A 26,922-nucleotide genomic window follows, 5' to 3' on the forward strand; every position below is an offset into this window, starting at 1 on the left:
GCTTCTAGAACATGGTCAAATGGGGAGTTTTCCTCTAAAAAATGGTTGAAAGGGGATGTCTTTGGATGGTTGGAATTATATTCATTCATCTGGCCTGAACTTCAAATTTTTGAGATGTGCATTGTATGCTCGTGTAGTTGCATCGCTATGGTTTCTCCAGATTATTTGTTTACCATAGGTGATAGACTAACATGAGAGGACTAACACGCAAGATGTTTCTTATCGGGTGCTTCTAACAACTTAGAGCAAAGGTTGATTAGAGAAACTTGTTTATAGCTAAGCAAGTGATGGACATCTGTTTCTTCTGCTTTTCAGAAGTTAGCCATGCGAGAATTGCATATGTGGAAAACAAAACTGGATTTGGAATTATAGATGCCTTTGAATGTTGGGATTCGTTGTAATGCAGTCATGAGCGTGCTGAAAGCCAATGATTATTTGGGAGATGCATTTATCTAGGTAAATGTATTGTGGGTAGTTGATTTTCTCTTGTCATGAGCTCCCTTTTGGTTTGATGTTTTCTATAACTGCCTATCCTGTGTGAAGTGTTTTGGTTTTCTAGTGATCTTTTCAGTTTCCTTCCAAAATGTTAACATGCTCTGCTGTTTCCTTTTTGCCTTTTCTTCTCAAGGTATGTAATAAAGACGTCTCAGAGTTTCCCAATTTCGATTTTAATGTCTCCCATCATGGTGATTATGTGGCAATAGCATCAGAACCACTATGCCTTGTGGGGTTGGATATTGTTTTTTGCGCTATTCTGTGGAAAGAAACGGTTACTGAATTCATTCAAAACTTTTCGTCATATTTCTCAAGATTGGAGTGGGATTTCATAATAGATGCGGGCACTGAAGAACAAATTTTGGTTCAATTTTACAGGTAGTGTTGTCTTCTACCTATAATAATCAGGATAACTTATTTAATTGCCCTCTTCCTCTGTGGTTTCAAGGTGTTTACTCGTAATTTCTTGCAATTTGTCACTCAAAATTGGGCCTTGTGCTATTCTTGTGCCTCTAATAGACAATTCAGACAATATAAAATGGAATTGACATGGATGATGGTCTGTGCAACTTATTATTGACAAATAAGAACAGTAAACACTCTATCTTTTTATGGCTCTCCCTTCCCCTTTTAGTGAGGATACACAGTGTCGATTGTATCTTTGAATAATGTGCTTAAAGATGCAGTTGATAGCACGTGCATAGGACATAATTTTTACAACTAGTTGTGTCTAATAGCGAGATTGAATATATTTGTGCCCTATCAGAGATCCAGGATTTGCTGCTAATATTTTTTCAGTGAGCAGAAAATGTCAACTGGTTGTCCAATTATTACCAGTCTGTGTGCTAACTTGGTGTGGAACAACCGATCGAAAAGTGAGTAGTCACTTGCTCTGCTCTTCCTTACTATGAAGGTTACTATCTGTTCTCATAGCCAATACCAGATAAGAGTTGTATGGATGAATTATCCAGTTACTTTTTCACAGCAACACTTTAAGGATGATTGGCTGTAGATGGATAGTGTGTGGGTGACATTGGAGATTGACAGAAATTAGAGGACACCCTTTCTTCTGCTCTTGGCTTCTTTACCTCTCCGTCTGTTGCTGTGCTTGTATCCTTCATGTACTCTATTCCATAGCACTGCTTGCAGCGGTTTTTGTCATGGTCTAGGTGAGCCCTTTTGTCTCTCTATGTAATTAAGGCCTCTCAAATTGCCCCATCACCATTAAGAGAAACCTTTTCCTTTCATCGCTGAGTTAGTGAAGCTTATAGATTGCATAATCAGAAGGAAAATGGCATCGTTTTTAGGTTCACATTTTCCGGAAGTGTTGGATCATTTATAAGTAGACTATATGTATGACCTCAGCATTTGGACTTCAATTATTTGGAGTTTTCAGCCTTTGTCATGGTTGATAAATTGTATGACATCACAAATACTTAGAAGACTGAAGTTATTGCTGAACATTGCGAAACTCATTTATCTGTTGAACTTCCCCTCCATGCGCAAGGCAGTTCGCTGAAAAAAGCTTGAAACATGTGAACCAATAAGATATGTGCAGGTCAAACCCCTAGTCATAAAGAGGGGGCTACGAGGAATGGAACGTGGGGTCTCTTGCTCCCATAACACGATAAGTTGGGTGGGAGTTTAGCTATTAGAGAACTTCTGTGTTCATTGTTACAATGATGACCCCATCCAACTTAAGTCGACCTATTTGGATAACAAACTTCAAGAAGGAATTTGTCAGATATGACTCGAGGAAAGACCCCGGAAATAGAACAAATGAAATATCTATGGTGATCTCTAGACTAGTAACGGTTTCCCTGTGAATGTAGTGATATTAATTTGCAATGCATTTTGCGTGGCATCAGGATTTTCCAACAGCTTCCTTACCGGGTAATAGTGGCTCGTGACTTCTACGGATATTGGTGCTTGAAGGAAGCATATGTCATAGCCATTGGCAGTGGATTGGCATGTGGCCTGGATAGAGTCGAGTTTCGCCACACTGGTTGGACAAACATAAATGTTAAAATTGACGGAACCTTTTCGCCGCACTGGAAGTTTTGACTCCTTGATTTGGGAGAAAAACGCTATGTCCGTCTCTCTCTCTCTCTCTCTCACACACACACACACGGGAGAAAATATTCTGCCATTAGCTAGTATTTGATTCAGTCCCTCAGTTTGATAGAAACTAAGAATATTACCTCTGGAAATGCCAACATCCAAGATTTTCTGCAAACCTTCTGAGTTGCGAGTGTTGTCTTGAAATATCGGATAAGACATTACTTCTTGCTGTGTGTAGATTGATAGAAAGTTGTGTCAATACTCTTTAAAGTCCTGCTTTATGACAATTGTGTTACACTTATCCCTGTGTGCTACTTCTTCTGAATATTCTGGTTAGAATTTTGCGGACACCTCTTGTATTTTAGCGAAATCCGATTGAAACCCCTTGTACTTTAGATGTAGTTCTGTAGCCCATAGCAATTTTTAAAAGTTCGGTGTTAATCGAGTTTCGTTGTAGCAAGAGAGGGTCAATCGGATGTCCCGTAGATCTTTGGTAAAGTATGAGCGCGTACTTTGTACCTTGTCACTCAGAGAGGGTCAATCGAATTTCCCCAACTCGCTACATGTACGGATTAATGAAAACCCAGTATTGACATGGGAGCTAGGATTAGTAGGCCAAGAACATTTAGGTGCGCATGAATACCATTCTGTGCCCCGGCGCTATTTCTGAACAGAAATGATTTTTTTTTATTCTGTGCCCGGAAACAATTTCTGGGTATTTGAAGGCGTTTGATAAACTGTCCAAAATTTCTATTCCTATAGTAGAAAAGAATAGAAATGCGTTTGGTAACTACACAAAATTTCTGTTCCCAAATAATATTTTAATAATATTTTGAATTGTTTAAAAAAAAAAAAATTTTCTACTTTCTTCTTTGGCCATGGCCGGTCGCCGGCGACCGGCCACACCCAGTGGCCGCGAGGGCGTCACGGACCTCGCCGGCCGCCGGCGGAGGCGAGGGTCGCCCTCGCCGGCGAGGGCGAGGGCGGACCCTCGCTCGATCCGGGCGAGGCCGCCTCGCCCGCGGCGAGGGTCCGACCCTCGCCCTCGCCTCGCCCGGCGGCCGGCGAGGGCCGTGACGCCCTCGCCGGCTCAGCCAAGGAAGAACAAAAATAAGAAAAGAAAAAAAACTGATTCTCAAAATTGTGCCGAGAAACAAGAAGCAACTTTTTTTTACTTCTTGTTTCTCTTCCAAAACTGTTTCTCGGCACAAATTTTTGCAAAAATGTGCCGAGGAACAAAAAGTTTACCAAACGCATTTCTGTTCCCAAACTATTTCTGGGAACAAAAGAACAGAAATTTTTACTATTTGGCACGTTACCAAACGGGCCCTTATTTGACCTGTTTAGCATACTCAGGTTCCGATATGCCAAAGCTGACGGCAATAGGTTTAGTTGTTGCCTGTGACAGCAAACACGGCCTCGGCTGATATGTAACTTTCGATCGGCACATCAATCATGAATTGTTGTTTCGTCCTGCTTCGGTAACTAGGAAAAGAAAACATCGACGGATGCATGCCGATGAGCCTAATCTTTCGGTGACTGCGGCAAATCAAAGGGCTTCTAAGGCTCCAGGGTCCAAAAGAATTCAGGGGAGGAGTGATGTGTGGCCTCAAACGACCTGATGAGATTAAAATCCTGAGGATCGATCAAATTCATCACGTCCTGTCCGAAGGAACACATGGTGGCCATATCTTGTGGCCACCATGCGCCATGAACAGCTAAAGAAAGAAGTGGAGGCGGCAGAGAAATTCATCGCATGGAAGGACCACTCTCTGAAAATGAGGACAATCTGCGCAAACCGGGTTGCATTCCTCCGAAGTCGATGACCTGAAGATGAGGTGCGTTTGGTACAGCATTTGGAATGCTACTTTGGGAATGCAAATGCCTTTGGGTGGAAGCCCTTTAGGAAAAATGCAAATGGCGTTTGGTAAAAACTCATTTGCAAAGCTATTTTGACCCAAGTGGTGTTTGGTTAATTTTTTTTACAAATGGGCTTTGAGGGGGTTTTTTTAAAAAAAAGGCAAAAATACCCTTCGCCGGCTCCGGCGAAGGGCTACGGCTCCGGCGAAGGGCTACGGCCGCCGGCGAGCAGATCGCGCCGGCGGCCGTCGCCCGTCGCCGAGCGACCCCGGCGAGGGACGCCGACCTCGGGCGACGAGGCCCGAGGTCGCGCGACCTCGGGCCGACGGCCGCCTGGGTCGCGCGACCCAGGCGGCCGTGCGACCCAGCGGCCGTCGGCTGGGGTCGCGCGACCCTAGGCCGACGGCCGCCCGGGTCGCGCGACCCCAGCGACGGCCGCCCGGGCCGCGCGACCCCAGCCGACGGCCGCCCGAGGTCGCGGACCCAGCGGTCGCCCGACCCCGAGCGGCCGCGCCTGGGCGATCGCCCGACCGGGCGGCCGTCGCTGGGTCGGGCGACCTCGCCGGACCTTCGCCGTCGCCCGGCCCTTTGCCCTCGCCGGAGTCCCTTTGGTGAAGAAGATGAACGAGAACGAGAGGGCAAAGCCGGAATATTGAAATTTGAGCGAGGGTAGTTTGGGAAGTATAAAAATGATTTTGGCATTTGGTTCATGAAAGTCCAAAGCTAGTCCTGATCAGCATTGGGCTTTCAGCATTGAAAATGCTAGTTTTGAGCATTTTCAATGCTCAATGCTAACCGTTTGGTTCAGCATTTTTGGGAAGGGGCTTTCGGCCCTTCCCAAAAATGCTGAACTAAACGCAGCCGAAGACTTTCACAGACATGAAAGCAAAGGGAGAGATTCCCATTCAGGCTGACCTCCTTTACGTCATGTAGAAGAGTTCTTCCCCGATCATACACAGATGCTCGAGTGCCGGTCACTCCCAGAGGACTCACCTATGGTGAACAGAACAACTGGTCAATGTCATCTGTCATCTCCTTGCGTTGGCTAAAGGAGCACGTAATGACTTCGAAAAATATTTTCCGGAAACCTGGAGACGATGTCTCGTATCTCTTACAAAAATGAATAAGCGAAAACATTTTCATTGCTCGTAAAAATGTTTGGACATATATTATTATCGATAATGAAAATAATTTTTATTAATTAATTATTTCGAGCGATGATTTTTTAAAAAATTGTTTTGTAAATTATTCATTTTTCGCGAATTAAATAGAGCCTCAGATGTAGACCGAGGCTTTACTCCGCAAATCAAAAATGCCTGCCGACGGAACGACGAATACCAAACTAAATTTTTTGGGGAATTACGAGTTTGGATTTACGAAATGACTCGATCGCACCAACTTCACAAGTTTTAGGGAAAATTCCAAATAAGGACATAAAGTGCTCTCATCTTCTCAAATAAATGCCTTAAGTGGACATTGTCTCAATATAAGGGCCAAATCATCTCAAATAAGGACCTTTGGCCAGCCGGTGACTATTCCGTCATCGGATATTTTAGTAAAAAAAATTATAAATATATTTTTTTATTTTTTTTACTTCTTTTTCTTCTTTCTTTTTCCTTTCCTTTTTCTTCTTTCTTTTTCCTTTTTTCTTCTTCCCTCCCTAACCACCGCTGCCTCCGCCGGCCTCATGCGAGGGTTGCCTAGGCGAGCCTAGGCTGGGCAGGCGAGGGCGACCCTCGCCAGATCCCTCCCCCTCGCTTGGCCTCACCAGCCCGTCAGCAAGGCAACCCTTGCTTGAGGCCAGCATAGGCCCCGGCAATGGCTGGCGAAGGGAAAAGGGGAAAAAAAGAAAAAAGAAAAGGAAAAGGAAGAAAAGAAAAGGAAAAAAAAATTCGAAAAGGTAAAAGATGAAAATATCCTTTGGCCAACGACTTACAAGGGCAGGTCCTTATTTAAGATTAATATGACCACTTCAGACTTTTATTTAAGACAAGATCCACTTCAGGTCCTTATTTAAGAAAATGATGATACTTCATACTTTTATTTGATGCAAGATCTTCAAGCCCTTATTTAAGAAAATGAAGGTACGTCAAACTCTTATTTGGAATTTTTCCCAAGTTTTATAGCTCGATTGCACAGAACTTGATTACACTTTTTCGGGCCTAATTCCCAAAAAAACCCCAAACTTTATACTTTGTCCCAATTATATCCTGAACTTTTTTATGTCTCAAGAAAAACCTCAAACTTTTATCCGAGTCCCAAATTTGCCCTACCGTTATAAATCCGTCCAATTAACGTCAAAAAAATAAAAATAAAAAAACAGAACCAGCAGCTGCGGCGTGGCCAAGCCTTCGTCGGTGGCCGCCGCCACAGCCGCCGGGAAGGAGTGGCAGCCCTTGCCCGGGCCTTCCCGAAGGCCGGCGACCCTCGCTAGCCCCCCGCGAGTCGCCGGCGAGGGCCTGCAGCCCCCGATATGGGGCGAGGGTCGCGCCTCTCCCGGATCGGGGCTGCGAGCCCTCGCGCGCGACTCGCCACCCTCGCCGGCCTTCGGGAAAGCCCGGGCGAGGGCCGCGCCGACCCAGGCGAGGCCTCGCCCAGGGTGGGCGACCCCAGGCGAGGACTCGCCTGGGGTCAGAGGCCCTCGCCGGCCCCGGACGAGTCGCCGGCGAGGGCCTGTAGCCCCCGATCTGGGGCGAGGACCTGCAGCCCCCGATTTTTCGCGTGTACCCTCTCTTTTAAAAATATCATAGAAAAAAATAAATCAGAGATTTTCACGAGCAATGTCGTTACTTTTTTTTTCCTCGCGCACAAGACGAAAACTACCGACTTCTTTTATTTTATTATTTATTTTTTGCAGCGACAAGCGAACCGTAATTTGAAAATCGAAATCGGAACCGTGCGACCGTTCAAATCGTTGCGTCGCCCCCATCCCTCCTCCTCCTTCGCCGTCGCGCAACTCTCTCTCTCTCTCTCTCTGCAGATCAACGTTTATGTCCGTCCCGCCGATCCCTCACCGACCAGATTAGGGTTTCCTTCCTCCGGTGACCAGCGAGCCCCCCTCCTTGCCGCCGCCGCCGCCGAGAATGTCCGCATCCACGGTGTCGATCACCGCGAACCCGGCGTCGGCGCGCCGGCGGCCGGTGCTGCTCGCCGACAAGAAGTCCAACCACCCCAACATCGAGCTCTTCCCCGCCGAGAACGGGGCCAACGCCGACGACAGGGCCAACGTCTCCGGCAACAGCAAGGATCTGAGCCACCACTCGATCCGGGGGGGCGGGGGGGAGGCCAAGGACCTGGCCGCGGTGAAGAAGGCGCTGGGGAACTCCACGATCTCCCCGCGCCGCGCCCGCAAGGTGGCCCCGAGGGCCGAGAAGCCGCGGTGGCTCACGGTGGTGAGCGTTTTCGGGAAGAATTTCGTGCTCCTGGTCGTCCTGCTTGGTCTGGTCCAGTTGGTCAGGAGGCTCTCGATGAGTTCGCCGGAGAGCGCCGTGGAGTTTACGGATTTCGAGGGGCGGATCGCGGAAGTGGAGGGGCTGTTGAAGAAGACTTCGAAGATGATTCAGGTGCAGGTGGATGTGGTTGATAAGAAACTGGAGAATGAGATTGGTGGGCTGAGGAAGGAATTGAGCAAGCGGATTGAGGATAGGAGTTTGATGATGAGAACTGATCTGAAGAAACTGGAAGCCAAGACTGAAGTTATGGAGAAGTCTTTGAGTGAGTTAAAGGAAGGAAATTGGTTATCGAAGCAAGAGTTTGAGAAGTTCGTCGAAGAATTTATGAAGGGAAAGGGTGTTGTAGGTGATCAGAGTGATGTCAGTTTAGATGCTGTAAAGGCTTATGCAAGAGATGTGGTTTTGAAGGAGATAGAGAAGCATGCTGCAGATGGGCTTGGCAGGGTAGATTATGCGCTCTCCTTTGGTGGAGGAATGGTGGTCAAACACTCAGAGCCTTATCTTGTCGGGAAACGAAGTATTTGGTCTACTATAAGCAATCGCCATGATTTTCATAGTGATGCGGATAAAATGTTGAAACCCAGTTTTGGCGAGCCTGGCCAGTGTTTTCCTTTGAAAGGAAGCAGTGGCTATGTGCAAGTTAGGCTTAGGACAAAAATTGTTCCTGAAGCTGTTACCTTGGAACATGTGGCAAAGGTGATGCTTTCTTTCATAACACATTGTAATTCTGGCTGCAGAATCAGCGTTCGATTTCCTTTTTTGCTGTTTTGTCTTGGTCTCTTGCCTATTATGCTTGGGATTTGACGTGAGTGCTTAAGATTTGCTGGTGGGGCTTTTATATATGAATATAAACATGAGGACTTATTGACAAAAGGTAACAGAATCGTGGTTTGTTTCCCCTGTCCGAAGTAACTGGTTAAAGTGCTTCCTTAGAGTTTACTTCATTCTTTTTTAGTTGAGGTTGAGATCGATGAACTTCAGACTTGTGACTAGATTGTACAGTTAAACTGGGGACATTGACATGGGAGAATATCTTGATTGTTACCTCTTAGAACAAGAAAAAGAAGAAGAATCAGATAGAAGATAGAGCATTATGTTATCTTGCCAAACGTGTTTTGTTCATTGCTACTGATATCGGGCCAAATGTTTGCCCTCACTTTGATGCACACCAAAGAGAGGTGGTAACATAGGAGCAGGAGAATATATGTGCCTATGTATTTGAAGAACTTTGCACTATATTTTTCCATCTTCATGCTCATAAGTCTAGTGATGGGAAGTTTTGGATGCTATAGGCCCATTTTATAAATTGTCATTTCTCACTATTTAAAACCTCCTTACCATCAGACATCACTGGCCCCTATGCGAGGTGACACCATATGGCTTTTTATACCATTCTTGAGATACCTCTATGGATCAGCTTACAAAAGGAGTTCTAAGTTCCCATTCCTAACCAATGTTGATCTTAGGTCTCAGCAGTCCACTGCAGAGTGTGCCTGCTGTCCATTCATGTCTGTACTTGAGAATGTTTTCACACTTTTTTTTTGAAAATTTTAATTTGCTCTTAGATAATTCTGTCACACTCTGTTTTTGTACCAAACCAATGTCTATGTTTATTATATGCAGAGCGTATTTGTTGAAAAACCAATTTTAGGCATACCTAGAAGACAGTGTTTTTTTGGTTTGCTTCTAATCTAGGAAATTCCTTGTAGGAGTCAAGGTTCAAAACCGCATTAAATAAAAGTGGAAATTTAAAGACCTAATTAAAATGAACTAAACAAAAGCTTGGGACTCAGTTGTATGGGCTTGGTTATGCTTTATTTCTACACATACAAAGAGAATTTTGTCATCCTTTCTGATTGATGCAATTTATGAAGCCTCTCAATCTTTATAGGAGGTTAGTGCGGAAAATCCTGCCCGTGTTGATTTGCCTTGAAACAAGTGAAGCTTTTGTAAAGCCCAGTGGCCTAGAATTTGGGGAAGTGATGGTTGGACTATAATTTTACGATATTACTTGGAAGTGATGGTTTTGGCTTCTCGATGGCATATCTTTAAGCGTGAGTCACAGGAAGGCTTTTACAAAGCGGTATAATTGAGGTCATTGCTTGAATAATCTAGCTTTGTTATCATTTAGTTGGATGATTTTTGAAAGGAATGAGAGAGTGGTACGCGGAGCGAGGGTTTTAATTTTGGTCTTTACCCTATCTCAAGAGGGGGGTAAACTTGGCGGTACTGGATGCTTTTTATGTGAAAATCCGCTACATGGAACGATAGAATCTCTTAGAATAGGACATTATGAATGCTATGTATCCGGATTTTTTGACATAAACTTTGTGTTTGACCTTCAACGAAACACATTTCCTTTATAATTCCCTAGCCGTGAAATATTCTCCAATGGTCGGGCCAAGCAAAGGTTCTTTCTGGAAAAGGAATCTAGGAACTTGTTTTGTTGGGTGGTATAGGAGATGTCGGATTTAGTAATCACTGCCAACATGTTTGGTGCAGTCGTGGTAGGGTTGGTTGGACACTAGCAATGGTGGTGGGAGTGGTTGTGGCTCAATGTGGTGGAGGTGGATGGCATTAATGGTGGCCTAACAGTTTTGGTATAATTAGTGGGTATATGCATATGTCAGATTGGGTTAAGTTTATTGTAGGTCAATCTTTTGATTTCTTGCTATGTCTATGGCCAGCAAAGAGAATTTGTGAAGTGAAACATTTTAGTAGTCAGAGCAAAAGAAGCAGAATTGACTCTTGTATTGCACTAATTGGCAAAATAGAGAGCGAAAACTGATTTTGGCGGTTCGGCAAGGGTAATGGAAGTATCCTAAACCATGAACTAACACTACAGGAGAGCTATGCAAATATTGTCCTGCGGGGCGAGCTTATGAGTGTTGCATCCTAGATAGCAAGATTCTTGTATATTAAAAGCATTACTAACCTACAATCTGAAAGTAATTTTGAAGAGCTCCTTTCGTGATTGAGAGTATTATGGGCCGTGTGAAACCTCGCACAAATCAGCAAAACCTATATCAAAAGGTTTGAAAGTTCTAAATGACGGATCAGAGTAATGAGTGAAATAGATCATACATTTTATACTTCAAGCAAGAGACTTTGCTTTAATAGGGGCTTGCAATTGATTAGCTAGTTGGTGAAATTTCTTATTCGACGCATTTTGTCTGATGACTTTGTCTCATTACTGAATTAGCTTTTGCTCCATCTACTGATGATTTGTTATTCACTTCTACCAGCTGTGTGTCGGTCAAATTTGTTATGTGGATGCATTTGATTTGATGACTATGTTAGGCTTGTCAAATCGTCTGCTGAAGGGATGAAAAAGGTGGCAAACAAGCACCAGTTATAAGATATAACTGGTGCTTGTTTGCCACCTTTTTCATCCCCTTGTTCACCTCTTTTTAGTGGATAATCATCAGATAATCGAATTGATTATCTTTTTTTTTTGTCTGGTTGGCTCTTGTACTGAAAAATTGGTGATTGACAATGATTTATGAACAGAGCGTAGCCTACGACAGGTCAAGTGCTCCTAAGGACTGTAGGGTCTCTGGATGGCTTCATCAAGGACATGCCGATTCAGCAGCAGTTGACACTGAGAAGATGTTTCTCTTGGCAGAGTTCATGTATGATCTTGAGAAGAGCAATGCTCAAACATTTAATGTCATGGATTCAACAGCTTCTGGTCTCATTGATACAGTCAGGTTAGACTTCACGTCAAACCATGGAAGCCCCACTCATACTTGCATTTATCGCCTGAGAGTGCATGGTCACGAGCCTGAATCTGAAGCACTGTTAGCCGTGCAGTCTTGACATGTTTTGGCTCTTGTTTTCCCCTCTTTAATCCTTGTTATGTATCACTTGGTTAGATCCAGTTTTTTGCTCTGAAGGGTTCTGCTTCATGCCACCGGACTGCTTTTCTCTTTCTAGAGCTGTGATCCCTCGTGTTTAGACAATCTATGTGTAACTATTTTCAATCCTTAAATTTAGATTAGTAAATTTGTTGTACATTGCGAGACTTTTGCTATTATAGCTGTAGCAATGATTTGTTTCAATAGAGAGGTAGTCCATTCAGGGGACGCGTGATGTCAAAAGTTGCGTTTGTTTCGTTTTTAAGTGAAAGACTGATGGTGCAAATAGAAACTCTGGTTGCAAAACATGGTTGGTAGAACTCATCTCGTTTCTGAAACCAAAAATAGTTCTCATAAATTATAGATTCTTTCTATCTTTTCCATTTTAAATAAGGCTAGAAGTGGGATCTGGTGAAAAGGTTTTCATGCTTTGTTAAAATGACTGAAGAGTGAAGAGCGTGAAACAATCTTTTCTTGGCCCAAAAAATCATGAAACTAATCAAGCATAGAATATGAACAAATATATCTGACAATAAGGAAGGGAATATATTAGCAGAAGTTCACAATTTTCAGAGATATTTGGTTGAGAGCAGGAACTTTATGATCATGCACATTCTTAGTTTCTGAAGACTACAGTCAATATTTCTGGTCTCTATGTTTACGTATTTGGTCCCATTGGGTCCCGTAACTAATTTTGTTTGTGCCAGTAAATGCAAGAGAATTAGTATTAATGTCATATCGTGAGCATAGTAGCAATCGCCTTGCTGCTTCTTCCTTTTTCCGTCTTCCTTAGGAAAACTTTATGTTTATAATTAACCTAAGGAGGTCGTAGTCATCCTGCATCTGTTGCAAGTTTGTGTGAGTTGCTTAATTTTCCTTTTTTGTAAACTTGGCATGTGTTTTTTTGACTTGCTTCAAGGATAACATCTTTGACGCGCTGAATATTACCGGCACTAATTGATGACATTAGCATGTGCGAAAACGTGTTCTTACTCAGTTTTGCTAACCTAAATTCGACGAGAATTATGAGCTATGTTTGTACAAACCACAAAAAATAGGTTTGGCATTTGGTCAATGCACTGAATTGCACACTGCTGATCTGTCTTCTGTTTTGGCTGAATGTTTTGGCTGAATGACCTCAATAATACATGAACGCTCTTCGCTGGAATTTGGCGTGTTAGTGCATGAGAGAGATTTCTCCGTGTGGCCTTGTGGACTGGTCTCTTTGTTATTTGCTCTATCGCAATGATGGGGACAGTCCATTTCGTCCGCGATTTTTTTGGAAATCTCATGTTGCTATGTGAAATTCAAGTTTCGTCATACCGATGATGATCGAATCTGATAATTAAACGGTATTTACGCTCTCGTGTTGTTGTTCTGGAATTCAGACTCTATTATAGAAGACTATTCAGGACAACCATGACCATGAGTGAGTGGGCAATGCTGATGTATCTTCTCGACTACGACAAATGCATGACTTGCACGTTATATGAAGCAGAATGAGAGTCTTAAATTACACATCTCACAAGCTATTCTTTATGAACCCACCATGTACTTAGAAGAATAGTCCAGCTGTTATGAGAACTATCCTGAAGGAATAAGTTCCTCCCTCGTAACCTATACACTAAAAAGCAGATCTAGCCTTTTATTCTTTTGAATTTAAGAGGTTCCTCTAAGAACTGATAAAAAATGGGATTTAATTATCGTCATCCGAATCCTATCTTATGAAGGGATCAAAACCCAGCAACAAAATGAGTGTGAAGGGGCGATCGGAAATGCACATACTCCTCGGCCACTCGTTTCTCTCTCGCCGTGGATCAAAGTGTGTGTCTCTTTGTCAAAGTACTTGGTCACGACTGGGGATTTTCAACAATTTTTAATCCTATCTTATATCGCACCAAAACATATGATGGAATTTTCTACGATTCGGAAGATACTTGGAGAATTTTTAATCCTGCCTTATCCTATCTTATTTCAATTCGAATTCGAGACGACGAAGGCACCTTAGAGCTCACATTTGCGTATGATAACAAATCAAGCCAGTGAAAAGACATGAGATGGACCATCTCCTCGGCAAGCGTAGAATAAACTTGAGTTTTTTTCCCTTCTCGAAGGCAATTCCTTTACACGATACTCGCATTTATAAATTTAAGGGTTGCTTTGAATTTGAAGCACAAAGCAGAACACAGCAAACATGCTGTCTCTAAGGTGATCGAAAATGCACAAACTCCTCAGCCACTCGTTTCTCTCTCGCCGTGGATCAAAGTGTGTGTCTCTTTGTCAAAGTACTTGGTCACGACTAGGGATTTTCAACAATTTTTAATCCTATCTTATGTTGCACCAAAACATATGATGGAATTTTCTACGATTCGGAAAATACTTGGAGAATTTTTAATCCTGCCTTATCCCATCTTATTTCAATCCGAATTCGAGATGACGAAGGCACCTTAGAGCTCACATTTGCGTATGATAACAAATCAAGCCAGTGAAAAGACATGAGATGGACCATCTCCTCGGCAAGCGTAGAATAAACTTGAGTTTTTTTCCCTTCTCGAAGGCAATTCCTTTACACGGTACTCGCATTTATAAATTTAAGGGTTGCTTTGAATTTGAAGCACAAAGCAGAACACAGCAAACATGCTGTCTCTAAAACAAGATTCCTCTCGCCACTTTTCACACAAATTTAAGAAACAATAGAGAGAGAAAAAAATATTCCTGGTCTTCCTCTATATCAGGATCATCTTGCTTTTTCTTTGAAACACCAAATTAACAATTTGCCCACAAATTTAAAGCTTCTGGGACCATCAAACTTTGCCACTCATTCCCAACAGGTTTTGCCTCTTTCTGCTTAGCCTTAGCAGCTTAGATTACTCTAAACATTGGAGTTCATTATCTTCGATTGCTTGGTTGACCGTTTCCCTAGAGATCAGAGCTTGGGTCTGATGGTTTGGACTGACCCGTTCTTCAAATGGGGTCACTTTTTTTTTTTTTTTGGTCATAAAATGGGGTCACTTCTTCTTGCCTAATTACATCATTCATTATATTTAGGGTTTCTTTTTTTATTTATTGAAAGCTACCCCTAAGTAGCTTCATAAGAAGCATTAATTATACTAGAAAGTTGCACTGTTTTTTTCATGACACGCCAAGTCGCCGACGAGAGAAAATCTATTTAATATTTAATTTTTTTAATGTGCATAAAAAATCGCTTTATTTTTTCTTTTTTATCTTTGGACTATTAACAGGCAACTTTTAGGATACTCGTTATTTTACATAAACGGTCTTTTGAGCTAAAACGAGGATGTTCTTTGAAGGAAATAGGATGATGGGGGGTTTGCATTATGGTAAAATTATTCACAAACCTAATGCATGTTTTTCAAATATGATTTCATCTCTAGTTTTATCCTTTTCTTGACTGTGGCTGTCAAGTACAATGATGCCCGAGATTGTCTACTTTCTTGTGATTGGACATTGTTAACCGCTCAAGTACATTGTAAGGATGACGGATTTTCTAAGAGAAAAATCAAGACTTGAGTAGTTGAAACATTGTGGCGAGGTGAAGAAACTTTTAAAATGAGCATTTTTGTCTATTTCTCAAGAACCCAAGATGTGGTTTTTGACTTGCATAAAAGACAAAGGTGATTCTCAATTATTATTTCGTAAATCCCACGAATTTCGATTTCGAAGGCTACCAAAGAAGGAACCTTCCCATGTCCCTACACATGGCCATTCCAAAGAGAGCGACGTGATATATACGTTGTGTTTTTCTACGTTCCATTATTATCATCGATTCATATTCCAACTCGATTACGCGTAATAATTGATTAGCTTCACCACTCAATATGTAAATCCTATTTTTTCCCAAAAAGAGAAAGAAAAATACAGAGACCCCCCGAATTATGATTTCAGTGTCTATAATGCGTACCGATTCTTTATACATTCGGCTCGTTCTTAAATGCATCGAGAATTCTCATTCGAATCATTACAGACACATAAAGCAATAGAAACCTTCCGAGCATTTCGAAATGGTCATAAAGGAGTCAAACCCGCTTTCAAACGGTGTACATGCTCCTCATTGCCCACAAAAAGGAACAGGAATTTTTTGAAAACGATCTCAATTGAAAAGAACACAAAAACACAGCAAAGGGTATCAAGAAATGGGTAAGGAGGAGTAGGGTATGGACCACGATCAAGAGAGACCCCTAATAAAGAAGGGAAAGAGCGACCCACCCTTGCCGGCAAAAATGCATCGCTTTGAGGGAGCCAAGTGAGTCACACCGAGGCTGAAGGGAAAGCTTCAAAAAAGAAAAGAAAGAAAATCCACAAGTTGACAAGGACTTGCATGTTTCTTGGATGCCTTTGTTCTTCTTTTGCAGGCCACACGTGTGGACCACTTTCTCCTTGAGTCCTTCCCCTTCTCCTTCTTCTCCCCTCTTCCAAAACAGCTTTCCAACTCCTCCCTCCCAAAGGCACAATCCATATGATATTCGTATAAGAAAAAAGGCCGAGACCCGATTGTATGGTCTGTAAATCAAGTCCATCTCGACCGTCCATTGTGCGGGCCTCACAACGGGACCCGCCGATGGTTGAAATGGTATCGGTTCACCTGATCAGTAGACCATGTTGCCCACCAACGAGCGTTTCGAACAGCGCAAGCGATTGCGTTGGACTCTCCTTTTAAGATGTGGGTGAGGCGGTATGTTTCGATTCTTTTCACTTGGGAAATGGGGAACTGGCTGACTGACCAACAGAGCGTTCTCCTTCTTTCCATAGCCGTCGACGTTAAGAAAGTTCATTCCCACCCTTTTGACCGTCTCCTCTCTTTCTCGATCGAACCAAATTATAAATCCAAATTCTAATTCTTCGCACCCTTTCGCACGTAAATCCATTCCCTTCTCTCTCTCTCTCTCTCTCTGTCTCACTCTCTCTCTATCCGCTTGCTCCTTCTCGAAACGTCAACTTTTGCCTATGTGTCTTTGAACAGAGTCCTTGATTTTGTGTACAGGACCGAATACCCAGGTTCCTTGTTCTTCTTCATTGTCCCCTTCAAGCCTGAATTCGAACTGGGTTCCCCAAGAAATTGAGAACCGGAAATATCCCTGGTTATTGTTTATCTTCTTGATACGTTTCTGAGAGTATTTGCTCGGGGAAAGTTGACTTTTTTTATTCCTTGGGAGAACACACGGCTTGGGACGTCGAGAGTTCTTATATGGGGTTGCCACCCTGCCCGGCGTGATGGCGATACTCGCATGTTCAAGATGGTTCTGTGATGCTCGTCTTTTTCTCTGCTAAACTCCTACATTATGACTCTTTCTCCGTCTTCTTTTTTGCCTTAAATAAAAATCATCATGATGAACAAGTCACAATTGTTTATTGTATGGCACGTCTGCTTGCTGGGCATTTGTGCAATCTCTCTCTCTCTCTCTCTTCTTTCTTCTTCTTCTTCTGGTTTTTGTGGGTGAATTTGTGTTTCGACTATATGCAGTTGGGAGTGTTAGGATTTTCGCCGTGAAAAGTAAGATGGAATTTTTTTGAAAAATGCTTTTTTTTTGTTGGAGGGGGTGGTGCTTGGGATGTGAGATTGGCGATTTCTTTTCTCTTGCTCATTAATATCATTCATCACCTTGCTCATATGCCTTTTTCGCCCTCGTATGTAAACGTTATCCAATCCACATGAGATCTTTCAGTTTCTCCAATTCATTGATGGTTGCAATTTCCGGTTCATGATTGTGCTATTCCGACGGAACGCGAATTCATTTTTCGAAGGTCATTGCCTGCTCGACATCGTCACTGTTCCATTGGTGAGAAAGTGCAGTTCCGGTTGTGACATTGATGAATCAAGAGAGGATCAAGAAGAAGGTTAAATTTTTTCCCCACCTTTCGTTCTTCTATTCTTATTATATTGTCATAGTTCTGTTTGTGATTGTTTTTGCCCGTAGATTATGATTCTATGGGGTTACATATATATGAAGAGACCAATTGTTTGTCGGAATTCTGAAGAATTAACCGTGTGCTTTGATTTCAGTCATTCTCTAAGAAAGTTATGGGGATGAAGAATTGGATCGGAACGAAGTTGAAGATGAATTTAGGCGACTGCCCTGGTGAGTTTTCTTCAGAAACTATTCGAATGCGAGAGCCGAATGCGCCTTTGTTTTCTATCTGCAGTTTGCAGTCGTAAATGCTTGCGATCTTCGATTCTTTCATTGGATGTAATTGCTATAGATTCATTCTGGCTGTACAGCAATCTTCAGGCCTAATTTTCTAGAAGCCAACTATATTCTCGATGTGAGCAACAGTGAAATTTGAGGGCCCAGAAACTATTACTGGTCGAAATAGAAGAGAAAGGTTACAAATAAGGCACGGGGGGCACCAGATAATTGGATTTCTTTCTTCAATATGAACGGAATTTATCATCTTTGGAATATCTCTTTTTGAGAATATTTGGACTTGGTCAGTGGTCCATATCTGCAATTTCGTGGCGCGAAAGTACCATTAGGAACAAGGAAGGACACGAAGAGAGGTCCAAGAAAGGGGTAGAGAATCTCATGCAATTGGTCTAGAAGGAAGAATATGTTCTATTTTCGATATTTTAAGCTAGAGTAGGAATGGAAGCGAGAATTTTTACCCCTTTCTTCATTCTTTCCAATGGCCCTTCTTCATGAAAATATCTCCTAAGATATGAGAACAAACGAAAAATCGGAGATACTCGGTTTCTAAATTCCCGGATGTCTTCTTAGTGGAAGTAAAATGGCGACTTTGATATGCTAGGGTTATTAGGATATCTCTGTTTCGCCACCAATCACCATCAGATAAAGTTTGTTCCTGACTTCAGATGCTTCAAGCACTATATTGTGCCTCATGTTTCATGTATTTAAACTTATCTCTCATCTTGCGCTTTCCAGATCAACAGCAGGGTTCGGTACTTGAGAGTTCTTGTCTCGGGGGCATCGGGCGAATGCCACTGGATCGAAATGTTCAGACCTTCAGGTACTTATTTACTATGATTCTTGTCTTTTTTCTTTTGTTTTACCTCTTCCCCTGACCACGCTTTTCTGAACGAGTTGCCCTTTGCATGTTTTGTTTCGAAATTCATTTTCAGGGTTTATGTTGCAACATGGAACGTTGGAGGCAAATCTCCTCGTGGAAGCCTCAATTTAGATGAAATTCTTCAAGTCCATGATCCATCAGACATATATGTTTTGGGGTACGGCCTACCGTTTCTTTCTTGTAACTTTACTGAAAGCCATATCTTCTTCCTTAGCAGCTGTTAGTTATTCATCAATCACTTGATTAGGAGATGCACCGATGCAACCAAATAGCGTTCTTGCCATGTGACAATTTAGAAGGGAAAAGATGTTTTTCAAGTTCTGTTCATATGATGAAGATGCTGGTTTTTTCTCAGTCATCATTATAGTGTCTTGAACGTTGTTTGCATTTGGATGAGGAATTTTCAAAGAAGTCAGAGATGCATGCTGCCTTGGCTCTTTTGTTCATTTAGTAAGTTTCTTCAGACACCAGTTTTCAGGAAATCGTCCCATTGAATGCCGGGAATGTGCTTGTGATTGAAGACACTGAACCTGCAGTGAAGTGGCTCACATTAATAAACCAGTCACTCAACAAACCGCATAATGCTGCTTATAGAGGACTGAAAGCTAGCCCCGCTATTACCAGTTCACTTTTCTTCCCGAAGCCTTCCCTTAAGAAGATCAGTAAAGTTTTTAGGACGGAGAGTAGAAGGCGGCTTAAGGCTTGCAATTGTCCATCTGATTTAGAGAGGAAAAACAGTAAAGATCTCTGCTTTCGGTGTCAACAGCCAAATATAAACGAAGACGACATCTCTTCAGAGGAGGAAGATGATGGATCAAACGGTTTTGAGATAACGGAGATTGCAGCTGCTTCTGTCGGTAATCAGATGAAGTACGGTCTCATAGCGATTAAGCAGATGGTTGGAATTTTTGTCACGGTATGGATCAGGAGAGAGCTCGTGCAGCATGTAAGCCATTTAAGAATCTCGTGCATTAGCCGTGGGATCATGGGATGTCTCGGTAATAAGGTGAACTTTTTTTGCTAAATTTGTGCCTGCACACATTCATAATTAAACTTGAATGAAAAAAAATTGCTGCAACTTGGACATCGATGAAAATCTTGAATCTTGATTTTTTGTTCTTTGCTTTTGTTTGGTTGCAGGGTTGCATTTCAGTTAGTATGTCATTCCATCAGACGAGCTTTTGCTTTATATGCAGTCACCTGGCATCTGGGGAAAAGGAAGGCGATGAGCTCAGGAGAAATTCGGACGTGATAGAAATTCTCAAGAACACTCAGTTCCCAAAGAGATGCAGAATCCCTAACAGCAGGATACCGACGAAAATATTAGAACATGAGTGAGTGCCACCGAGACTTGTTCGAGTTCATCAATGTTTTTCTCATGCTGATCTGTTTAATAAATTCTCCTTAGCCAAGCTATAATGTATTGAGTTTTGATATACTTTCGTGCCCTGCACAAAATGGTTTCAGCCGGGTCATTTGGTTGGGCGACTTGAATTACCGAATTTCTTTGAGCTATCCCCAGACTATAGGGCTCATGGACCGAAACGCATGGGATGCACTGTTCGACAAAGATCAGGTTTTCTTTTTGCGAAACATAATTTTTATTCGACTGTGTGTTTCCTTACAGGACCTCGGTAGTTTCTCTTCTTGTTTTAGTAGCTCATATATACTTAATTTTCCTTGTGGCAGTTGAAGATTGAAAGGGAGGCAGGCCGAGTGTTCAAGGGATGGAAGGAGGGAAAGATCTCCTTTGCGCCTACTTACAAGTTCTCATACAACTCAGACGCCTATGCAGGAGAGAATGTGAAATCGAAGGACAAAAGGAGAACTCCGGCATGGTATGTGCTCGTTAAAAGCATTTTATCCTCGCTCTTTTGGTTGGTATAAGCGGCAAACACTCAATCTTTTGATGATCGCAGGTGCGACCGAATACTATGGCACGGAAATGGGATACGACAAATTTCTTACTTTCGAAGAGAGTCCCAGTTTTCGGATCACCGCCCGGTTTGCTCGGCATTTTTGGTGGATGTCGTAGTTACTGAGACTGGAACAAGGAGAGTGCCATTCGGCCCTAACATGAAGGTTGGAGCTGAAGAACTTCTACCTCCTATCAGTAGATAGGTGTCGACACTAAAACGTGAGTTCTCGCACCAAATTTGCACTATTACTCCAATTTTTCGTGTGCTTTATTAACTGAATCTGAATCCTTTTCTCCCTTTCACGATAAGGCATTGGACCTGAAATCCTATCGATATTTTGATGTTTTTGCGGTTATTGTTGTACACGACCTGATTATCTTCTTTATTTATTTCAGGAATTCGGAATTGATCGCATCCCTCTTCAAAGTTGAAGATAAAAGTTTTGCCAATTTCTCAAACTGAGTAGGAGCAAATGCACTCACAATGGTATATTTTCTTGTTTGGCAAGCAAACCCTTCGCAGCTTCTTTGCAACTGTACGTACGGAATCAGTCATATGATAGCAATGGAAATTTTCATTTGCAAATGAAATGGTGCTCAAAATGGTAGTGCTCTGCTCATGCTGCTAGATGATGCCTTATTCTTCAATGGAGGGTGTAAATCTCGTTCCTTTAAATATAAAGGCAATGAAGGGAAAGGATGAAGGGGATTTTGTCAGATTATTTTTTTAAGCTTTTTCTCTTCTTCTGGCGCGGTTTGAAAATTTTCTCTGTCGTTTGGCATCTGTTTTTCTTTTTTTTCCTTTAAAATGTTAAGATTCATCATCCGTTTGTAGAACCGAGAAAAGATAGCAAATGTCTGCATAGATTCTGTCTGTAGACTCATGCTTGTTGTCACTTCTACGGCATGTTTTGTCTTGGACTCTTGGGCCTATGAAACCGAGAGACCTTGAAGTTCGAGTAGGTCCATAAAACCAATGAGCGGTTCACAATTTCAATTTTTCGAAACCGGTCCTTGGTGGACGGTTCCTGATTCCACCTCTGATTCCAAGGTGGGAGCTACCCACCTAGATCAAGCTCACCCATGCCTTGAACAGGTCTAGCTATGATGCAACATCAAGGCCGAAATTGCAACAGAACATCCTAGATTTGCTGATGCAAAAAGATCATGTCCAACTATGCAACAACCCACTTGTAAATCTTCCTCCTCCTTTAGTGTGCAGAACAGATCTTGGTGTGTATTGATGCTTGATCCAAGACACCGACCATCACTGGGAACCGGCTTTATGTATTCAAAAAGAAGATGCCAGAGAGAGACAGAGAGAGATTTGGGAACGCTTGCTTTATTTAATCTTTCCCATCAACCGTCCCCCAACAGATTCCAACTCCACCAAAAGAAAGGAAAAATCAAAAAAGAGTTAAACAAACCCTACCAGTTCTTACCTTCCAAACATATCTCCCACCCAGAAAAGGTATGAAAAAAAGAGAGAAAACAGAGAAGACCTTCAAACACTACTATAGTCACAAGAAAGTGAAGTTGTTGAAGAAGATGGGGAGGATGATGATCTCTCACACAACAACATCATCCCTTGCCCATCATTACCCTCCATCACATTCCCTTCAACCTCCACCACTCCATAATTCCCTCCAAAGATCAAGTCGATGTTATCCTCGAAACCCCGCTCGCCGAACAGATCTGGCAGTTCTCCGGCCTTCTCGATCATAAGGTCCGGGATCGGCAACGGGTTGAGCCCAATCACGTCCATGCAGAAGCTCCATGGAGCGAGCTCTTGGTCGTCGGCCGAGTCCATTATGCCAGAGGAATCCATGTCCATGCAATTGGGAGATGGGCCGAGGTCGAGGTCATCGGCATATCGGAGGACCTTTTGCTCTAGCTTTTCTTGTTCGAGAGGTGTTTGCGGCTTCGGGTCATCATGAACAATGACATACTGTGTTTCCTGTGATTCAGGAGTATCAGCTGGTGTCGCTTGGGGTTGCGGCAGGTTGATATGGACGCCCTTCTTCTTCAGGCATTCGACGTAATTGCTAATGTCGAAGTTTGTCACCGCATTCGCTCCTCGGTATTGGATGGCCGCCATATCATATGCGGCCGCCGCCTCCTCCTGTGTATCTTCATCAAGCAAACAAACCAACAAATTAATTCAATTTTTTGTGCTCAAACAAAGAGACAAAATTAACATTGAATTTAAACAATTGGGTAGTTTTGCAGACTCCACGGATTGAACTAACATTGATTAACTTGTGGTTGAGCTTCTACTAGCAAGTAACACGGGATTTAGAAATCACGTGACATCCTATTCCATTCAGTCAAGATTTGTATTTTGTTGACCACCCCTCACTAAAAAAAAGGATTTGATGCCAATTGATCATTTGACTAATTTCCGGTAAGCAAGATTAACTATTGCTGACAACTTTATAATCAAGAATCTTTAGGGTTGAAAGCTTGAAGTATGTATGCGCCAATAAAGGGAAAAAAAGGAAAACCCATTGAGGTCAAACTGAAGAGCCGACCATACCAGAAAGAAACCATCATTCGTGAATCACATCACACGAGCATCACTACTGTTGCTCTCGCGCCACGCGATTCGAGTGCCCCGATTTCGGAACTTAGCCATTTTGAGGACGGACAGACTTTCGACGCGGTCAATGGCCTATCTTCGGTCCTCTTCTCTAAGAAACACGCGTAAAACGAATTTCTTGCAATACCCAAGCGTCAATTCAAGCCATGCATAGCTATAGATGGATTCCGAATTCGGTACTAAGGAAAACGACATCATCCATGAAAACTCCGATTCGGAAACGAGTAGTGGCTTATGAACGCGCTGTTCAGAAAGCGATTTTCATCTTTTTCATCGAAAGTACAAGAAATCTATACAAATCATCAAAGTTTTTGGGCACATCACAGTTTATATACACAGAAATATACATTTGTACGGTAATGTTCATAAATTCAATGATTTAAAGCTGGATTTAAGTGCACCCCTCAACAGTTCACACAGTCACCCTCACGTGACCTCTTGTGCATGTCATTATGCAAAAAAGGAAAAGAAAAATAAAGATTTTTGAAGAGATTTGTTGATCTCAAAAGTAAATTATAATTATTAATTTTTAGAATAAAAAAGATATTATGATAGTGACCCGCACGCACGCACGCGTTGCATCCCTAGTGGGAAAGTCACGTGATGCATGCTTGGCAATAGGCCAAGTGCGGCTTGTGTTCTGTCAGACCAGAAAATAACATTTCGAAATTTAAAATATATATATATATATTTTTTTTTTTTTGGGGATGAATCTCAGTAGGGTTTCAAGCAAAATGTGGAAGTCCATATAACCCATTTGTCATTACCCCCATCCCTTGCATATCTGCCACGTGGATATTATGTTTCATTTCATTTCAGAATTTCTGAGCAGATTTCTCTTAATCAGGCATAAAAATTCTTCATGCATTAAGTTGAAGTTCATTCATATTCAAACAATTATTTATATATGTATATAGTTCCCTTAAAAAGTCGATCTTGGAACATTAGTGCCAAAAAGGGGCAAAAGAATTAATATTTGAATTAGAAAGAATTTTAACCTTGGCCATAAAACTTGATGGAAACCTTGATGAGAAAACAAAAGAATTTTGACCAAGTGGGGATTTGGGTCAACAAAAGAAATTTACCAACTTTACGGGAAAAAAAGGAGAAAAGAAAACCAATGTGGAAAACATGCTTTGGATAGCGATGCATCAAGTGAATGGGCAATTGCCCAACTACGAAAACGAAATGGTAATGACACTCACTAATAAAAAGGAAGTAAAATGAAAGGTCAAATTTGGTAGACTTGCCCCCCCAAAAACAGAAAAATTGGTAGACAATTGACAAAAGCGACAATTTTTTTTTACCATCATTTTTTGTTTTCCTCAAGGGTCTGAGAATTTATTTGCTGTCATTGATTAATCTGTTCCGTTTTCACAATTATGAAGGTGCCGCTTCATCATGTATTTCCTAATGTGAAGTTCAACGGACCGTGAATGATCTTAACTATAGACCAAAAGAGAATCAACTATCAAAGGCAGAGTGATCTGAATTGACGGCTGCAGGAGTACATTGAATTGTAAAGGTGAAGTTGGTGAACACAAAAAGTCAAAGCAAGCTTTAGTTTGGGACCAGGTAAATAAATATAGTAAAATTCATCAATTTATGACAAAATATAGTAAAATAAAATAGAGAATTGGGGGGGGACTCACTGTATGTACCCAAGTAGAGATACTTGTTGCCAAGAACTCGCCCAATTCTAGCCTCCCACCTCCCATTGTGATGATGCCTGTGAGAAAAACCCATCATCAAATCCAATCCAATCCAATTCGATTCGATTAGAGCTTGCATTGTACTCAAATGCTCATCTTCAGTGGCCAATTTCACTAGACAAGTAAAAATGTCCCCCGCGAAGACGGGTTTTTTTTCTTTTTTTCTTCTCTCTTCACCTGGCCACGCCGCGGTACTTTGAAACGCCCCTGGAAAAGCCGCTGCTGCGCCGCCGCAGGGACGCCAGGTACTCCTCCTTGGAGGCGTTCCGCATTTCCTCGAGCTCTTTCTCGTAAGCATCTATCTGGAAAATCTCGAGGAAAAAATCAGACAAAGTCGTCGGGAAAAATGAAAAGAACGAATCGATTGCCGTCAGGCTCTTCTCGTTTCGAGTACCGGGAAATTCAAGATCGTGTTGGGCCCCCAGTACTTCAGGGCGGCGAGGTCGTAGGTGCGAGCGGCCGCTTCCTCGCTATCATAAGCGCCTACATTTTTGGGACAACGACGCCACGAAACGGAAAAAACCAGAAAGCAGGGTTAGCTACTGCTAGACATCTAGATTTTAAAAGTAATGGAACGTCTTAATAGACTCTGTTTCCAGAGGAAAAGATAATTGGAAATTGGGGTTTGAGATCTTGAGACTTACCCAAATAAACTATGCAGCGACAAAAGCGAACATGAACGTTGGCAATGACAGGGATCATCAGGAATAAAAAAAACAGAGTCAGTTGGTAAACAAATCTCTGGTAAGAAGAGCTTGATCATGACAATGGACATTAAACAAATGTTGCGGATCTCATTGGTTTCGCCCCCATTACAATAATAAAACAGAGATTTTTCTGTTCATAAATTATTAGAAAAAAAGAGAGAAATTATGGAGAATCCATGTTACACACCTTGTCGTCCTTTCTTGTTCTGTGTGTTGTTCCAAGAACTCTTGTCCCAGAGGTGAGCTTCAAACCTCCCTGTCCACCTGTGCCTGCGTTTTGTTTTGTTTTGTTTTGTTTTTTGTGTGTGTGTTTTTTTTTTTCGATCAGCTGTCGAGTACTCGCGCATGCAAGTGCAAACCCGCAAAGATTATGAACTCAAGAACGCATTTTGTCATGTTCCCTCGTGTGCATAGAGCATGAGAGACACGGGGAGACAAGAGGGAGAGGGAGAACCTGGTGACTCCTCTGTAAATGGAGCTTCTCCGAGCGGAGCTGGGGCTGTTGGCATTCTGGGACTGATCATCAGCTGAGGAATTGCGATTCTGAATTTTCCTGGAGCGTTTCCTCTTGGGCTTCTCGGATATGTCAGGAGGGCTAACAGACCCAACAACACAAGAAGCTGATGAAGAGGACGATGACGATGGGGAAGAAGAGCAGGAAGAGGAAGGAGGAGACCTTCTCATCTGGGGCCCTCAAGAATCTCCCTCACGCTCGTCTCTCTGTTTCTCTTTCCTCGAGCAAAATGAAGCACAACGTGGGAGACAGAATGGAAATAGAGAGAGAGAGAGGGAGAGAGGATAGTTATGAAAGAAGTGGGTGGGTCTTCATTTTCTCCCTCTCTTTCTCTCTGTAATCAGATTTTGTGAGCTCGCTTGGGCTAAATCCGAAGTTGGTTTACCAAAGCAAGAAGAGGAGGACCGAAGGAAGGAGAAAACGAAGGGAGAAGGACAAAAATACCAACCCATGATGGTCAGGGGGGTTTAACCAACTATTCTTAAAGAAGAGATTGTGGGAGGGTCAAATGAATTGGAAAAAGGGAAAAAAGAAAGAAGAGCTTGCGGGTCTAAATAAATTAATCTTTAAATGAGACCCTCTCCCCCAACACTTGGCTTCAGCTGCAGCCATGCTGCCAATAGGAGGAGGGGTCCGTCCTTGCTGGCCTTTCTATAAGCTTGTGACGGTCTCTATCTCTCTCTCTGTTTTTCCCTGAGGAAGA

General features: G+C 42.4%; 3 protein-coding genes across 7 annotated transcripts; 2 read left to right on the plus strand and 1 right to left on the minus strand.

The window, feature by feature from the left end:
- Positions 1-7,314: 7,314 nt before the first annotated feature.
- LOC115672519 (SUN domain-containing protein 1-like) lies at positions 7,315-11,882 on the plus strand. Its single transcript, XM_030594330.2, has 2 exons — positions 7,315-8,564; positions 11,379-11,882. The coding sequence occupies exons 1-2, from the start codon at positions 7,500-7,502 to the stop codon at positions 11,685-11,687; spliced, it is 1,374 nt and encodes a 457-aa protein (XP_030450190.1). The 5' UTR covers positions 7,315-7,499; the 3' UTR covers positions 11,688-11,882.
- A 4,382-nt stretch (positions 11,883-16,264) lies between these two features.
- Positions 16,265-21,447, plus strand: LOC115672497 (type I inositol polyphosphate 5-phosphatase 10). Of its 5 annotated transcripts, none has more exons than XM_056312914.1 (11): positions 16,265-16,983; positions 17,489-17,581; positions 17,748-17,823; positions 18,625-18,709; positions 18,822-18,926; positions 19,241-19,775; positions 19,910-20,103; positions 20,237-20,345; positions 20,459-20,607; positions 20,689-20,906; positions 21,084-21,447. In XM_056312914.1, exons 2-10 carry the CDS (start codon positions 17,555-17,557, stop codon positions 20,888-20,890), a joined length of 1,482 nt encoding a protein of 493 aa, XP_056168889.1. In that variant the 5' UTR covers positions 16,265-16,983; positions 17,489-17,554; the 3' UTR covers positions 20,891-20,906; positions 21,084-21,447. The 5 variants fall into 5 exon arrangements, with proteins under 5 accessions (XP_056168889.1, XP_056168890.1, XP_056168888.1 ...); XM_056312915.1 differs by having other exon boundaries at positions 16,265-16,601; positions 16,728-17,581; XM_056312916.1 differs by having other exon boundaries at positions 16,457-16,512; positions 16,728-17,581.
- A 566-nt stretch (positions 21,448-22,013) lies between these two features.
- On the minus strand, positions 22,014-26,661 carry LOC115672530 (ethylene-responsive transcription factor WRI1). Its single transcript, XM_030594339.2, has 7 exons — positions 26,160-26,661; positions 25,893-25,975; positions 25,643-25,651; positions 25,393-25,481; positions 25,176-25,300; positions 24,939-25,015; positions 22,014-22,817 (listed from the first exon to the last, which is right to left on the minus strand). Exons 1-7 carry the CDS (start codon positions 26,387-26,389, stop codon positions 22,192-22,194), a joined length of 1,239 nt encoding a protein of 412 aa, XP_030450199.1. The 5' UTR covers positions 26,390-26,661; the 3' UTR covers positions 22,014-22,191.
- Positions 26,662-26,922: the final 261 nt, after the last annotated feature.

Source organism: Syzygium oleosum, unplaced genomic scaffold (assembly GCF_021117445.2).
Source record: "Syzygium oleosum isolate NSW1041296 unplaced genomic scaffold, Sole_v2.1 Sole_v2.07, whole genome shotgun sequence".
Lineage (NCBI taxonomy): Eukaryota > Viridiplantae > Streptophyta > Magnoliopsida > Myrtales > Myrtaceae > Syzygium > Syzygium oleosum.